The following is a 17,201-nucleotide window of genomic DNA, read 5'->3' as shown; positions in this document are numbered from 1 at the left end:
ATGTTGCCAAAGGTGCCTATGCTTGACGTCGTGGCAAGCACGTGGCCGTCTACAGATGTGGTTTTGATGCGTGATTGAGAGAAGCAGCGCGTGACCGCGTGTTTTGCTCCCAGTTACTTGGAGGCTACACAATTTTTTAAAATATTGTTTTATAGATTTGATTTAGACCCTTTTAATGGATGGATATCTGGATCAGCGCTCATGCTAAGCAGTGCTTGTTGTGTGAGCCCTGACCCCCACCATCCGATCGCGCAATTCTAGGCAGCGGCAGAATTTAGTGGCGAGAGCTTAACGTGCCGCAATGCTCGGCGCGGTCGGCCGCAATGCTGCCCTCTGACGTCAGTTGACCTTTAGCGCGACCGCTGCCACCGGCCGCAGGCCATACCTGTCAAGGACAAATAGTGAGCACCCTAAAGCGACTCAAACCTACCCTGTCACGGATGGGCGGATCGGAACGCAGACGCTCTAATGAACTGAGCCACCGGAACGGACAATGGTCTTCGGAGGTCTGGTTGCCGGTTGCGCATATACCCGGTGTCGTGGCGAGGATGTGAGCGTCTTCATATTAGATTCGATGCGTAAGTCACGGGGAAATGCGTGACTGCGTTTATTGCCCCAACTTGCCTAGAGACCTAACGGTGACCATCAGATATCATGTTAGCAATGTTGTACATACCTCACGGCGTGGCGAGTGCGTGATCACTTGCAAATGTAGATGCATCATTGACAGAATAATGCGTGACCGCTATAATACTTATATATATATATATATATATATATATATATATATATATATATATATATAATACAGCCAATCAGGGGTAACCTGAATGGGTGTGGGGTATACCGGTGTCCTTCCGAGGTCTGGTCACCAAAAATACATATGCCTGACGCCATGCCGAGTACGTGGGTGCTGTTATATTTGGATGTGATGCTCCAATGATGAAGCAATGATGCGTGACTACGTATGGGGCCCCAAACTGCCGGGAGGCAATGCAGCGATCTTCAGAGCCCGGGTTCCCAAAAGTGGATGTACCTGCTCTTGTAACGAGCACGTGCAGCATGTGGATTTAGTTTCGATGTATGATCGATGGTGCAATGCGTAACTGCGTTCTTTTTTAATCTTGATGGCTTGGAGGCTTTCCCGTGACCCTCAAAGCCAGATTCCTCAACGTGGTGTACTGCACGGCATGGCTAGTTCGTAGCTTTGCGCATTGGATCTGATGCACCACTGATGCAGTGATACGTGACCCTGTGATTTTACCTTTGATTTCTTGGGGGCTGTACTGTGACATTTAGAGGTTAGGCTGGTGAAGATGCATGCATCTGACGACATGGCAAGCAGGTGGACCTTTTCATATTTGGATTTGAATAGCTCATGACGTAATAATGTGTGGCCGCTTTTTAAGCCGTGGGCGCTTTATTGACATGTGCATATTTGTAGCTATAAACACGTCAACTACATGGTTTTTTCCGTCGCATAACGATAAGGCTATGGAGGTTATGCGATAATTTTTAAAGACAGCTTACCAAAGTTGATACATCTGGGGTCGTGGTGAGCATAGGACCGCTGTCAGGTTAGAATTCGATGCGTTATGACGGAGTAATACGTGATCGTGTTTTATCCCTAATTTCTTGAGGTGTGTGCGGTGACCTTTAAAAATCGGGTTCCTTAAGGTGTAAGTCACGCATTGTACCCGACGACATGGCGAACTAGTCCCTATCTTCACATTCGAATTGCATGCATGAATGCCTAAGGTATGTGTGACCGTGGTCTCAGCGCGTACGAATATGAATCCCAATAGCAACACGTGGCCCACTATACGGACATCTCCAGTGCACTTTTATCGTCTGTATGGGTTATTCACAGGCATGCAGGAGATGATAATATCAGCGATGTCACCGTTTCACGTTGTAAACCTTGTGTTCCCAATCAGCTATTAAAAGCCGGGATAGAATGGCCCATGGGGTGAATCCATAAAATTCATGAACGTGTTAGCCAATGTGTAACCCATCAGTGTTACAAGACAATTAGACGACTGCAGCATCGCCACGAATAACTGTTCTGGAAACATCTGTCCAACCGTTTTTGTACCGCATCCAGCGGTAGGTGTTTCCAAATGGTGCCTTCTGACTGCCATCCCATACCATCCTGTGTATACATGCCTGCGTAAGTGATTTTCTTTCCCCAGCTCTTTTGCTATCCGATAATTTGTTCGCAAGCATATGAGTTCTTGACTTGTTCTCGAGCACCCTAGTAGTCAGCTTAAAACAAGGAAACCACGGGCCCCTACATTTGGTGCGAACAGATTCTTTACGCACGTTGCCTTCCCTCCAGTCCGGTCCGGTCTTCCCTCCGGAAAAAATACGTGCACGATGTGTTTGGTCGAAATCTTGCTGAGCATCCAGGTTAACAATATGCACAAGGTAGCACAAATCATATGTGACTTCGTAATGCCTTCATTTGCAAATCGTCGTTAAAACCTGATTCCCTTGGCAAGCTGGGCCCTTGTCATAAACTCATACCGCGGCGAATGGCCTGCAGAGAATACAAACCACATCGGTCATTCGGCAGCCCTATGACGCGGGTACAGCTCGCCAATGTGAGGCCATCCGTCGGCGCGCACCGGTGATGTGAGAACAATGGTGCGCCGTCGCAGGCGCTCAGTCACTTGAGTGGCGTGCACGGAGAGGGACCCCTCGACATGGAGCGCGACAAGGTAAGGTAAAAACCAACACCATTACGATCTTGTCATGTTGCAGACTCTCGGTGTTGGTCGTAAATGAAACGGACATTAAGTTCTTAGCGGCGTTGTTCGCTGGTCGTCTATGATGCGCTAACGATTGCCAGAAAGCGTTCCTGTGTTGCAGGACGTGGGCCGAGTAAGCGCTTGATCCTTTGCTTGCGATGTCTGTTAAGAAGTGACGCTTTGTTTAATTGTATGCGGGCCATTCGGCTGTTTGTTACGAAGCCCAATGTTTCGAACGTTGGACGTTGAATGTTTGTAAACTCTTGTGCTCTTAAAGCATGGAAAAGTATCGCAGCGGGCGGCTCAGGATATGGTTTCAAACAAAAAGCCTCGGAAACTATGGGATACGCCGCCTACTATAACACTTTTAAATGTTGAAGGAAGGTCAGTACCTAAAATAAAACCTTTCATGTAACGTAGATGTTTCCTTTTTTGACAGAATATCGGGGACACCGCAGTAGGATCATCAGCAACTTAGACTGGAACTGAAATCTGAGGTCATTCTGTGACTCCCCAAACATAACCTTGAACGACCTTGCGCTTGCGGTCCGCATGCATTGCGTCCATATCGCACATTGCGCAGGGTCTATATATGCTTTTTTCAACGGGGTGCAGGGCGTAGCCTGGCATGACATTGACAATGAAAAGACCCTTGCGTCGCTACTACAAGGCGTGGTCTGACATGCCGTTTAAGTCGGAAAGTCCTGAAGTCGTTTCCGGTAATCCTTTTTTTAGGTATAACGTTCTACTGGGCTGTTTGGCGTTAGAAGAAGAATGTGATGTTCCCCCCCCCCCTCCCCATCAAACAGACATTGCTGAAGTTCGCTTATGGTTACCTAATGTCTTCAAGACTGGAGGGCAAAAAAGCATGTCTCTCTTTAAATCAGGAATTTAACGTGCTTTTTCCAATGATGCTATATGCCGGATGTTGACTTGACTCATCACCCACACTGGCTAGACCCTGCAAAGCAAAGAAGCTGAACGAATCATGGGGGTGTGCCGGCATGCCATTCTGGGCTTTCAACTGAAAGAACCGACTCGTCCTACCATTCATCGCAATTTTGTGCGTGAGATTTCGGATAAAGAGCTGAGGTTTTATCCACGCAACGTAAAAAATGCATTCGTTTACGCGCAGTGTAATTTTCCACACATGCATTGAGTGCCATTGTTCCCTAGTTTAATCATGTTCTATGTTAACTGTGTCATGCATTACGCGGCACATGCTACCCGTGCCCAGACTAGTTTCCAATGATGATGCCACAATTCCTCTGAGTTCATCGCACGTTCGTTCCGCTCCACTGGTTGATCATCCTCCGTACAACAGTATTTAAGCAATGCTGCTAACTTGTTGCAACGTCTTTTTAAGCACGCTGGATTCAACGACAGGTCTAGATTTAACCCCTATTCCTTAATTAACGTGTGTGTTCGCTCGACTGATCTTGCGGTTTGTTTTACATTTACACCGTTTCTGACGCTTCGGAGTCATTGTCAGCAAGGCACGAAATGAGCATTTATAAGCCTTGAACCTGGTAACTTTTGTTAACTTTGCGCGGCATCCGACCACAAAAATGTTAGAGATCAACGCAACACTACCAGTTCAAAACAGGCTTAAGTACGCTAAGCTCCCAGATCTCAGTGCAGTGCAGCATGCGAAACGCGACCCGACCCCCTTTTTAAGTTCGCTTCCAACTATTCCCGTAACGGCATGTCATGCGCGACTTCACTTGCTTGTTGGGCGATGGCCAGAGAGCTTTCAAGCACAATGCCTCAGACACTGCGACTGTGAGACATCAATGTTCGTGACTCATGTCGTGCGCAGTGGTCCTGTCCTCGTTGCGGGTGAGTGTCCTTAGTGCTTTGTACACTTATACTTTGTCGCAGGGGCGGACCGATAATTCTTAAAGGAAATGTTCCACACCTGGAAATTTTGAAGTAAACATCAGGTATAATGGCACAAGCTCACATACAACTATTTGCGTATTGTTAAGTGAAACGAATGCTCTACAGGGTGCCCTCTATCCGTTTAGTAAATATGTCCCTCAATACGGCGTTGTGTGATTGGGTCATCGTACCTGCCATAACATAGACTAAGAGCCCATTAGCGGTCGTTATATCTGGAAGGCATGCTCACGAACGCCAGATTTGAACGGCTACACCATTATATTTTTCTCGGCCTCGATCACTGCATAACTTATGGAGTGACAGGATTTGATGTTGATGATGAATGATGTTGGTATGGCGTCATGAACGCCAAGATGACTTTGAAATACTATCCCCTTAGAGTGTCCCCATTTTTGCGCGCGTATAGCTCAGAAACTTGAAGGTTTCAGGTATTAAGAATGGTAGCGCTGTGAACTGCACCGAAAGGTCTTCAAGATGACCATTTCGGGTCAAAACCCCATGGAAACGTGGAACACTAACGATTTTTGTTTGTGTGTGTAGGTATGTGTACTCGGACGTTTGACAGATGTCATCCACTGTTAGCATTGAAATAAAACAATAGCCATGCACACATCAAGGAGGGAATTAAACATAATCCCAATGCTGAACGAATACCGGCTGCAGTGAAAATCCTGCTTGCTCTACTGGCATGCTTTTAACCGATTTGTTGACAGATGCCAAGCGACGTTCCAATCCTGCCTGCTCTCCTGATGTGTATCTGACCGATTTGTTAACAGATGCCGGATGCTGTCCAGATCCTGCTTGCTCTCCTGATGTTTATATGACCGATCTGTTAACAGATGCCGTGTGCCGTTCAGATCCTGTCCTCTCTCCCAATGTATATTTGACCGATTGTTAACAGATGCCTGGCGCCGTTTTCGTCCTGTCTTCTCTCTTGATATGCATTTGACCGATCTGTTAACAGATGCCAGGCGCCGTTTTGATCCTGTCCTCCCTCCTGATGTGTGTGTGACCGATCTGCCAACAGATTCCCGGTGCTGTTTCCATCCTGTCTGCTCTGCTTTTGCTGATGGCCTCAGACTTCACTGCGGGCGACAGCACAAATCTAAGCGACGATGGCAGCCGTGCCACCGGCAACAACTACGGCTTCGGCCATAGATACGGCGACCGAACCGGCTTCAACAGGAGATACAACACCAACACTGGCCACGGCGCCCACAGGGTCTACAGCAACAACAACGGCCACCGCGCCACCAACGGCTACAACGTCGACACCGGCTACAGCTCCAACAGCGCCCACAGCGAGCACGCCGTGTACGGCGGCGACCGCGGCGACTACACGGACCCGCACCCGCGCTACCGCTACCAGTTCCACGTGACCGACCCGCGCACCGGCGACTCCAAGTCGATGCACGAGCGGCGGGACGGCGGCGGCGTGGTTGGCGAGTACCGCGTGCTGGAGCCGAACGGCCTGGAGCGCATCGTGACGTACACGGCCGACGACCGGCACGGCTTCCGGGCACGGGTGCGCTGGGTGCCGGCCGGCGCTCGCGCCGCCGGTCCAGCCGTCTCGCACCAGGAGGTGACGCAGTTCCACTCGGACCCGGTGCCGGCGCCGGCCGGTCGGCCCCGCCGCTGAGCCACCGAGTCGGGGCCCGGCCACGGTCCATCCGCCCATCCGGGACAGTTAGACGGGCGAGCGATCGTAGGTGCTCCCAAGTGCTTGAGTTTCGGTGAGAGTAAAGGTTTAACACGTGTGTTCGAGAACAGTCTGACAATTGTGTTCCGTGCCTTATTTTCGGTTGACTGCGCTCGTAGCCAGCTAAGCCTCCTGCACACGCTTGGGGAGCGCAGATGCCGTGTCGATCTTCATCGTGAGCACAATAAGCCTTCGAGTTGCTGTTTCCAGTTGTGTGCAGCGTGATATGCACTACAGGAGAGAATAGCGGCGGACCGAAGTCAGACGGACAATCCATCCCGAGCCACACCGGCATGACGCGACACCCACTGACCACAGCTGATCAGAAGGAATGGGGAGGGAACTCCTGCTAAGTCGGCAGACAGCGTTGTGGCGTTTTCAGGGCGGAAATGCTGCACTCTGATACGTCAACAGTTTGATTTGTAGGTAGACTTGCAGGGCTTAAAGATATCAAGAACATTGTTCAGATTTTGCAGATTTGCAAAAAGCTTGCTTATCTTTGCATCAGTTTCCGGGACAATTGCCCGATAAAGCTTAAGGTCCGATAAAAAGTACCAAGGAATATGCATGAATGGAAGCCTCGGTGAACAGCTTACATCGAACCAACGCATATATTTTCGTTTTTGAGCTCGCAATCCACTAAAAGAATCCTGCGCTCGGGATTAACGTGCTTGAATACAAACGTAAGTGTATGTGAGTGATGTCAAAATTTGTCGTGTGATATGGCGGCATAATGCTGAGATTTAAAGACCCGGTTTTTCGTTACAAATACAAAAAAAGATCGGGAACCCAATGTCAGTTTCTTCTGCCTTCGGTTAACTTGTGTTGTAAAGCCATGTGTTTAGGCACTGGTCGTCCTGGATAATAGATAGACGCCGCTATGCCATAAAGTGTATGTGATCTGACTCGCCAGTGCCGTGAATTGAATGCTGACACAGTGTATGGTTCGCCCGCCTCGAGCGTGTCGGAATACATGCGCAGCGCTTGGGCTTTATTATGCTGATGACAGGCGTGTTTAGTTTAGCGCATTTTCTGCATTGCTTCGCCCTGGTTTTAAATGTCACTTTGTGCCTTATCTTGTTCACTCGTGACCATAAGCGCAGCTTGAAACATGGAGTTGTGTCATGTTAATCATTGCTTGCCTGATAGCGCTTGTTTAACCAGTGCCTTCTGGTATAATGAAGGTCGATTACCGTCAGCATAAAAACGCCCAACTCACAATGAGGCCAAGTACAGTCAGGTATCCACAAAAACCTGCACTTGCGTGTAGTGTGGATTCACACTTGCTTCAAGTTACACTAGTAATTTCAGTGTCACACACTCAGTTCAAAGACATAGCTTCGCTACCAAGTTGTATCTGGTCGCGCTCAGCAATCAGTGGTGTACTATGTGCAAAAATGTCGGCTTGTTGCGCTCATTACCGCCAACTCAGCATAAACACCGCGTAAGTTGCATGCAGAGGCCAGAAGAGGCAAAGGTCACAACGGCAGCCGGCGCGTGCGGCATGACACTGGGCGAAGAGATAACCGTTTTTGTGCAATTTTGGCAGGTGGTAACGGCGACACAACAATGTCATAACTTGGCGCTGTTGAATGCCAGCGAAAATAATGGTGGGATTTTGTGAACCGTTTAAGCAATCCGTAATGAACATGATCAAACGCCGACGTGGCGGCAATCAGAAACGCTGGTTTTTGGCCATCGCACCGCGGCCTGACTCAGTCCGAGTACCAGCAATGCGTCAGCCATTGCCTAAACGCATTTATCTTGGGCGTGGCAGAGGTCTGAGGAAAAAGGGACCACAGCCGACACCAGTCAAGTTGCTGCAGATCTCTAAATGACCTGTTTCACTGCCGCTCCTAGACGCAGTCCGGAGATGCATTGAACAATAGCTAGCGGTTGTCACATTTTCCTTTGTCGAAACATGAGACGACCACTGTTCGAGAACCATCGGCTTTAATGAGGGATGGAGAGAATGTGTCAGGCGGCGTTTGCAGCGCAGCTGCAACTGTCAGTATGCCTTCCGGATCAGCCAGCTGCACGAACGAGCCGCACAGCCGGCTTTGTTATCCCGACCACAGCGCTTGGCGGCATTTGAGTTCCCAGTGCGGCCACGCCCACGCAAGTTCGTGCGGCAGGGGCTCCTACCCGGGTTAAATGTTGGGATATGCGATGTATAACATGTATGTTTGTACAACGTTGGTGCTAGCTAAGATGATAACTTATCAAATTCCATGTGCATCACCGTGTCAACTTATCAAAATCCGTGAATAACGCTTGCATGTTGATTTCCGTGTAGTGTTTAATTGCGAGAGGTAGAGGGACTTACTTGGCCGGCATATCGCAGCTGAGCGACCATGCTAACCGGAAAGTTGAATGACATTTCGCCGTAAAAGTGCTTCATGAGCAGCTGCGGAACGCGTGGCATCCAGGAAAGCTATCGTGCTGCATGCGGTTCGAGGGGTCAAGTGCGTTGTGCAAGGGACCATCGAACTTCCTGAATGCAGCGTGGGCGTGGAAGTGCATCAAAAGCGAGTTAGTGAAAACGTGTTCGCCGCACTGGGAGGGTAAACAGGAAATACCGCTATATAGGTATATACATATACATATATATATATATATATATATATATATATATATATATATATATATATATATATATGCCATGCCATTGGGACTTTACGACGCACCCAGCTACTGAGGCTATATGGCGTCGCCTGCCTCTCCCCCTGGCAGGAAGGGCGGGCACCGCGGGGAATCGAACCCCGTACCTCTGGTTTCCCAGACGCGCAGTGGTTAACGCAGACGCCTTAACCACTACACTACCGGCACCCCCTATACATATACATATATATATATATATATATATATATATATATATATATATATATATATATATATTTATGTATGTGTGTATGTATGCATTGAACATTGGCAGAAAAACAGCATGTAGCACCACGAAATGCGCCTTAATTTTACGTTCTTTACCTGTGCGTGCGTGTTATTGCCGGTAATTTTTTGGAAATGCGTCAGTTAGGGCCGGCGAAAGCTGGAGGGCTGACTTGCTTTTGCACCAGTTCAGACCTGTATGCACATTGATTTTAAGTCAGTTTGCAGTGCATGCGCCACTCATGCAGCGACATCCGTGTGAAAGTTGGTCCGCGCGTGTGGCGGTGTGATGCGACTGGAACTTGGTGAGAGGGCTCCAAATTCGAGGAATTGCCGGGACCACCGGCATCAGCAGCATTTCAAGCTAGCGTTCAATTTGAATTTCAAGCTAGCGTTCAGACAAAAACGTGCAATCTAGCTTCTTCCTTCCATTGTCAAAGTAAGAGTGTTTGCCTTAGGACAGTATGCAGATTTTACACTCGTTGTGACTTACCATTCGACTGTGTCATAGAGAGGACGCGTGATGTTGAGCTTAATCTTCCCTGGAGGCCTAATTCACCGAAAGCTATCTTTCTGGCGAATCTAGTTAGAACAGTATCTATCTAGTACTAATATCTAATACTATAGTACTAAATCACTAGTTAGTACAGTATCACCACGACATTTAGCAAATTTGTTCATTTTTAAGACAAACGTGAGGCGTACTTCCCGCAGTTGACATGGATACATCACATACACTCCACATTCTTCGGAGATCAACACAGCACAAAATTCCTGAAGACCCCCCCCCCCCCCCCCCTCCCACAGCCGTACCTGCCACGGGTCTGTGCTCGCATCTGGTAGCTTAACTGCAGCCTGGTCTAAACCAAGGATTTGCTCGCTCGAAGCCACGAGAAAGATTTGTTTCAGATTACAGAAGAGAGCTCAGACACGGTGTTGAAGACATTGACACGCTGCGCCACGCCGTTTTAAAACTGAACCAGGCAGACAGTCTGTCTGCCGCTGTTCCCATATCAATGTTTGTTATTCACCGTAAGCACTTTCGAGAACTCCACCCTAGATTCGTCAGTAGATAAACACGGTAATATTGAGCAGGGAAACGCGTGCAACGTGCGATCGCAACACTGCCTTCCAGCACGGAGCAAAATGCTCATTTTTGTGAAGAAATGGTTCGCAAACGTTGTGTATTGTGAATGTTATGGCCTCAGGGAGCCGAACGGATTTTCACACGAGCAAATGGTTTGGAAAAATACCCCATATCATGTCAATGGTGTGCATATTACGCATGACGCAGTGAATTGGAACTGGTAAATGTGCTAGAGTCGTACATATTACCAGGCTCGACGACAAATGATGTGCTTTGTTTGTGCTTATCCTAGTTCAAGCTCATTTTAGATTTGGTGCCGGATTAGGCCCCAGTCTGAGGCTTCCTGCATGCAAATGGTTACTGACCGCTTCCTGGTCGACTGCCGGCTCACCTATGTGCATAAGAGCTATTTAGGTATAATAATCATTTGGGTGAGTTGTAGGTGGTATGTTTACCTACGGCATGCAGTTTGTTTCACTTTCCCCATCTCCCCTGTTTGCTGAGAGTTGGCATTCATCCATGAAAAGCCTAGACGCGTGCTAATCCATGACTTCCGCAAGATGCCGCGGCATGGTCTGCACACAGCCACTTCCGCAAGATGTCGCGTCATGGCCTGCAGTTTGACGGGCGTCATGTTATCGGATGGAGAGGTGAAAATGCTGTGACATTGCGGCGTCGCAAAAATATGTCACCTGATCATTCAATGTCTTAATTAAAGAATTGCAGGAAAACGTCTGCAACGTTCCCCCATGTGGTGCTGCAAACTTCCAGTTGATAAGACCAGCAGTTGCAACGATATAAGCCCGCCAAAATTGCGACGGGCCGGGACGGGCCAGACCGGTGAAGCTGCAAATTGTCCAATCAGGTGGCGCTGGTACGCCTGTCCCGCGACTTTGGTCGTAAAAACTGCAGCTTTTTTTAAGGGAGGAAACCTTTTGCCCCCCCCCCCCCCCCTCCCGCAGGCGGTCGCTGCTGGGAATAGTAAGACCCGAGTGGTGCTGGGTCAATGACAATATCCGCCGTACATTCAGATTCGAATTAACTCGGCCGGACGTGACGCTGGGCGTCGTAGACTTGTACCTAGACCTCGGCCGGACGTGACGCTGGGCGACGTGGACGTGTGCCTAACCCGTGGCCGGATGTGACGTGGGGCGACGTGGACGTGTGCCTAACCCGCGGCCAGATGTGACGTGGGGCGACGTGGACGTGTGCCTAGACCTCGGCCGGACGTAACGCGGGCGGTCCCGGTCACGGCACTGGTGCGGCTGGACATTCTCCCCCCCCCCCCCCCCGGCGACGTCGCAGTGCCGGCGACCCTGGCGGCGCGCTGCGGCTGGGGTGCTGACGTTCCGCTCAGACCCCCGCTCGACAGCGCTGTGAAAGCAACTGCCCTGTGAAGTCAGATTTCCTGCTTTGGTCGGAAGAAAGGCGAGAATCTTACCGTGCGTTCTGGTCACGACGCGCATGATTTGCACCAGGCTCACACAATGCGCGGCCTAAAACTGTGTAGTTTGTATTCGTAGTAAGATCGATATCGGTCAGTTCGCTCATCTTTAGTATTCGTTGGCGTTTAAACTATAGTAAGCTTTAAGCTCGATCGATGGGAAAGCGTGGCGTCGCATTTGTTGGCTGTCGCAAACGGGGACCTGCGTTTGAGGCAGCGAGCGATGGCAAATTGCATCATGTTGCGGTGGTTGATGGATGGGCGGCAGTTATGCTTACTTGGTTTTATACCAAATACTGACACTAAAAACTCGAAAATAGACTAAGCAGAAAACGGGTTACACTCACTTCGATAAGATAAATACCCTGCGAGTGGTGTCATTCCCTGCCAGACGTGTTGATTTTCGTTGCAGCCCGTTGCCCTTTCTTGAGCAGATACAAGACGAGCGTGTACAACGTCGTGTCGTGAGTATAACGTCGGTCGGCAAACAAGCCTAACTGAGAGGTAAGAAAGAAACCCGATAAGTGAGAGTTTCTAGTTTGAATGTGAGCAGTGAATGGCTGACCGGTGGGGGCAACCCAGATATTACCCTGGCTTCGACTGACGAGGTCGATGACACCAGGCCACGAGGCCAGAAATAACACAGATATCTAGCCACATGACGCTGGTCAAGGGACAACGCGGCATCTCAAAAGTGCCCGCGTATCAGATGGGCAGGCAAGACAAATTTGGCTGTAGACCAATGCTGTGTCCGCCCGCGTAATAGGAATATCATGTGCAAGAATGCCGACCCACGGTTCTTGTAGCAGGGTCTGAGCCCGGTTGTCCGACGCAACGATAGATAGCCCAACCCCAGACAGTACAAAGATTTCCCATAATCTGACGGACTTCCCCGCCCGGTTTTTCGTCCAGCCATGTCCCCTCGTGGCGTCTGGATGTTCTCGCACGTCACCGATGCGCCCCTGCACGCTCTGACTCCCGGAGCAGCACGGTAAACAGTCGGCTGGCCAGAGGCGCGCTGGCGCCAGCGCCGCCATCTCAGTGGGACCAGTCGCCCTCGCCGCGCCGGGCTTGTTGCTGTCGGTCTCCAGAATGTCAGCCCCGCTGCTGCTGCTGCTCGCGGCCGCCTGCCTGGTCGCACCGGCGGCGGCGTTCGTCAGCGCCGGATCGCGCCGGCCCGTCACCGACGTGCTCACAGAGAAGCTGTTCGCCGTGACCGACATGTTGACCTCGCTCGAGGCACATGTGAAGCAGCTGAACACGGCCAAGGTCGGTGTCGACTCGTTGGAGGTGCGCCTGCAGACGCTGGAGGGCGCGGTTGGCTCGGGCCTGAGCTCGCTGCGCGCCAGCGTAACCGGCGTGGCGGAGGCCGTGGCGCAGCTGGCTGCTGGACGGACCGGCGAGCACGAGCGCACGCGCGCCGCCTGCCAGGATAGTGTCAGCAGCCTGACGCAGCCGCTGGCCGGCCTGCAGACCAGCGCCGAGCGCACGCAGGAGCTGACGACGGCGGCGGAGCGGGCGCTGGGCGGACAACTGGAGAGCGCCGGCGAGCAGCTGCGCGGCATTGCCGGCCAGCTGGAGGAGCAGCGCCGGGGGCAGCGCCAGCAGCTGACCGCCACCACGCCCGCGCCCACGGCCGACCCCAGCAGCACGTTTTTGGTCCGCCTGCTGCACGAGCTGAAGAAGCGGAATGGTCGTGGCCCTGGGCAGTAGGAATGGTGAGAAGTCGGCTTGATGGCTGCCGCGCTGCTAACGGCTGTCACACTGCTGCCATACTCTGCGTGCTGCAGAGCAGTGTTGTTTCTTGGATAGCTTTTAGCTGACGAGCTGTTTATGGGCGTCATGGTAGCTTGTAGGGCTGAGGTTCACAGCTAGCGCCAGTGATTGATGTTGAATTCTAACTTGGACCGTTCAAGCTGCCACGGTCGTTAGAGTCCATGATATATGCTCTATGATTTTGGACGGGCTAGCTTTTCATGCTGCTGGCTTGACTTATTTTCCAAAGCAGGTTACATACACGTAGTGTTTATGCCTATCCTAATTTGAAACAGTCGTCTTCACATGTGTTCTGATCGCCGTTGTTCATATTGCCACCTCCTCGTCGCCTCTTTTGCCTCGTCGTTAATCAAGATTATTTGAATTACGCGGAGCAAGTCATTGAAAACATGTCGCGATCAAATGCCGCCTGCATTGCTGGCAATACATCTGGTACTTCCAAAGATGTAGGAGCATGTGCCTCACTGCCATGTGAAGTGTGTCGCCACGCAGCGGTAGTCTGCGAGATGCGCTGTTAAAGCTTTCTGCTGCGCTGCTGAAGCGCTCTGCTGCGGTCGCAGTTGCAGTCCTGGTCGTTAACAGCCGCAGCCCTGGACGGCACATACCTCGGACGCCTGGCACTTGTAAGTCTTTCAACGACACTATGGGCAGTTTTGAAGACTTGGCCTGATCTGGCCGCGACCCTGAATGATCCTGACGCCTCCACTGTCATCGCCTTACCGTGGCTTATGACATCACAGTTTTAAGATCGAATTCTATATATTTTGCCATGTTTGACCTGACCACTGCTCAAAGTTCAGAAGCAGTGACAACGTGCATGATATGGGTGTCCGCTTCACACATTCAGAAACACTACACGAGAGGATCTGGCGAACACAGGGCTAAAAATGCAACGCGAATTTTTTCACATTTTCGCAGCGCAGAGATAAGGGGACGATGGCGTTGCGAGCGAAGCCGCAGCCCGAGCGAAGCTTTGCAGCTTCCCGTAGTGGTGTTCATCCAGACCAGACCGACGGTTCACCACGGACTGCCCAGAAATGATCGGCAGATAAGACGCAACTTCATTTCAATGTGCAGATTTTCTTTGCATCGTCATGTATAAAACCATTGAATGGACTCGTGCTGCTGCGGCATGGATAAGCCGAGGTGGACGCTTGAGCATAAAACTATAATAGCATGATTCCAGGGGACAAACCGCAGCAAAGATGCTGGAATCCGTTCACCCTGAGACCATCCCAGGTTTAGAGAAAAATCAAGTTTTCACTAAATCTTTCTACTCATTTCGTCTTTGTCAAAAACAAAAGTACTTCAATACGAAAGTAGCCAACCCGATCAAGCACAAATGGCTGAGATCAAGTGTCAGCCAAACGACTTTGTCGCTGATGCGGACGTAAATTTACCGCGTATATCAACAAAGAATTTGGTGTGCATTCTTCGTGATTTGACGAGATATTCAAAACGGTACCTTTATTTTTCTCACACGACGTCTGGAAGTTGGAGATCCCAGGGAAAAGTCCGCCCCCCCCCCCCACCTACCCCCCCTCCGGTGGGGCGCAGTTTTCTCAGACCTCCGGCCGGGCGCGGGTTAACCCTGCATTGGATTCATCGCAACTTATAGAAAGGTCATTCTTCAGGAATTATTGGTGTCGATTTGTATTCCTCTGGGTGGGCCACCAGTCAACGCAATGCACAATGGACTCCATCAACGGGTTGTGGCAGTGATTTTCTCAACATCAAGCTCTCTCGCACGTGAATCAACATCAGCAACTCGGTGGTCAGGCGTTCTACTATCTAAGAATTATCTCATTGCAACTATTGCTTCGGTTGCCACACGGTAATTGCAGGCCGGTAAAAAAGGGAGGATCCGTGTACACCGTCGAACAGGCCCGGCTCTTCGCACGAACAAATGGAAAATCTCGTGCTCACGCGATATGCACTAAATGTACGTTAATCCATCTAACTCAATGCCACATCCAACGCACACCTTCACTGGAAATCAAATCTGGCCAATAAAGGGCACGCCAAGGTGAGACTGCACACAGATGCGCACATCACCATCCACCTCGTAAAGGCCGCCTCACCCTTTTGCCCTGTCCGGGGAAGACCACGGTGCGGAGTGCCTCGGTTCGTGGACACACACGCATCTCATGGGCTAGCGCAGGACTGTCAGCTCTCCAGACATCTGTCTCCAGTCAAGACGGGGAGAATTGGAGCAATAACATTCGACCAGTTTGTCCGATAAGATGTGGCGAAATAACACAACGTGCTGCAGTCTGTAGAACTTGGATGTCGCTGATTAATGTCAAAACACTCGGACAATAACGCAAAACTAGACCAAAATTGACACCGCATAGGTATTAACCGTGTAATTAGATATTCGCATCATGCGAAAATAACAGAAAAGGCCTAAGTAAACGCGGCACGAATGCGGAGCTTTAAAGGTATGAATAGCTCAGCCTGCTGCACTCAACTGGACGTGACATTCAAGTTTTCATTTTCTTTGTTCCTTTTACTTTTGAATCAGTTAGAAGAAACATTCTTTCCATTGATGCAATACAGCCCTCGCATTTGTAATGCCCTGCTTTCTAGGCGTCAGAAAGGTGAGGAGGGGCAAACGGAGAACAGTGAAGGTACACGCCTTGGAGCCGGTCCGCAGCGCGTCATGGTCAATTAGTAACGTGCTGCCCGTGATGATGCATTCCGCAGTGGCCTGGCCGAGCGGCTTGGCAACTTGCCTTGCCCTCTTGTCCTCGGTTTGCGGCTTGCCCTCTTGGTTCAGCGCTGATCAGAGGGCTTTTGGGCTGACATCGGTGATCCATGCAGCAGCCTCCGAGGCCGGCTGGTCTAGACCCTAGCGATCGCCGAAACTTTGGTGGACTCTGTCCCGCGCAGCTGCTCGTAACGGAGAGCGGGTCTGGTTTCTTCTCTGGACGCTAGATGGCCGGCCTCACGGATCGTCGCTGCACAACTGTTTTAGAGATAAACGGAGGGCATACCGACGCGCACATAAGAGGGCTGCCTGAGCCCGGCCGGACCGAGAGGTACGGCTTCTTGCCATAATGCGTCGCGGCGGGCGGCTCCGTGCCTTCTGGGCGCGCGTGGAGCAGTTGTATGTGGCATGCAGCGCTCGCGGTCATCGTTCACAGCCGATGATTCCACGTCTCACATTAGCTTCAGGCAGTTGCGAGCGTTTACGATAGAATAGTTTGTGGTAAAGCAGCATGTTGCCATGCTCAGAGCCGCTGCTGAGACCGGTCTTGGTCCTTCACACATGATGAGGGGCCATTTTCTACATTTTAAGACATTTTAAGAGGGGCCTTCTCACTCACACTTCTCTCCTGATGAGATTGCTAGTCTTATTGCGCGTCTGGGACGCGATGCAGCGTGCGGGCGGGATTTCTGTATGGAGCTTCTCCAGCCCTTTCACAGACTTTGGCACGGCTCCTGGTCGCCTGCTTTTATGAACTGCGGGTATCGTCCAGCTTTTCCTGCAGGACAATTGTGCCCCTCGTCAAAAAACGTGAGTCTAGTCCTGATGTCTTAGATAATTATTGGTCGATTTCATTCGTCTCGGTGATTTTTAAACTAGCAGAAATACTGCTCCTTAATGAGCTTAAGTCGTCCTTTGCGCCAAGAGAGTTCCACTTTGGGTTTGTA

The 17,201-nt window shown here is 50.6% G+C and overlaps 1 protein-coding gene across 1 annotated transcript; it reads left to right on the top strand.

Annotated features, from left to right (window-relative positions):
* Positions 1-2,640: 2,640 nt before the first annotated feature.
* Positions 2,641-14,042, top strand: LOC119100291 (adult-specific cuticular protein ACP-22). The gene is made up of 4 exons (XM_037223397.1): positions 2,641-2,720; positions 5,680-6,274; positions 12,967-13,118; positions 14,037-14,042. Exons 1-4 carry the CDS (start codon positions 2,706-2,708, stop codon positions 14,040-14,042), a joined length of 768 nt encoding a protein of 255 aa, XP_037079292.1. The 5' UTR covers positions 2,641-2,705.
* The last annotated feature ends 3,159 nt before the right edge of the window (positions 14,043-17,201 follow it).

Source organism: Pollicipes pollicipes, unplaced genomic scaffold (assembly GCF_011947565.3).
Source record: "Pollicipes pollicipes isolate AB1234 unplaced genomic scaffold, Ppol_2.1 Scaffold_4881;HRSCAF=5763_pilon_pilon_pilon, whole genome shotgun sequence".
NCBI lineage: Eukaryota > Metazoa > Arthropoda > Thecostraca > Pollicipedomorpha > Pollicipedidae > Pollicipes > Pollicipes pollicipes.
This window is presented reverse-complemented; position numbering and strand designations above follow the sequence as displayed.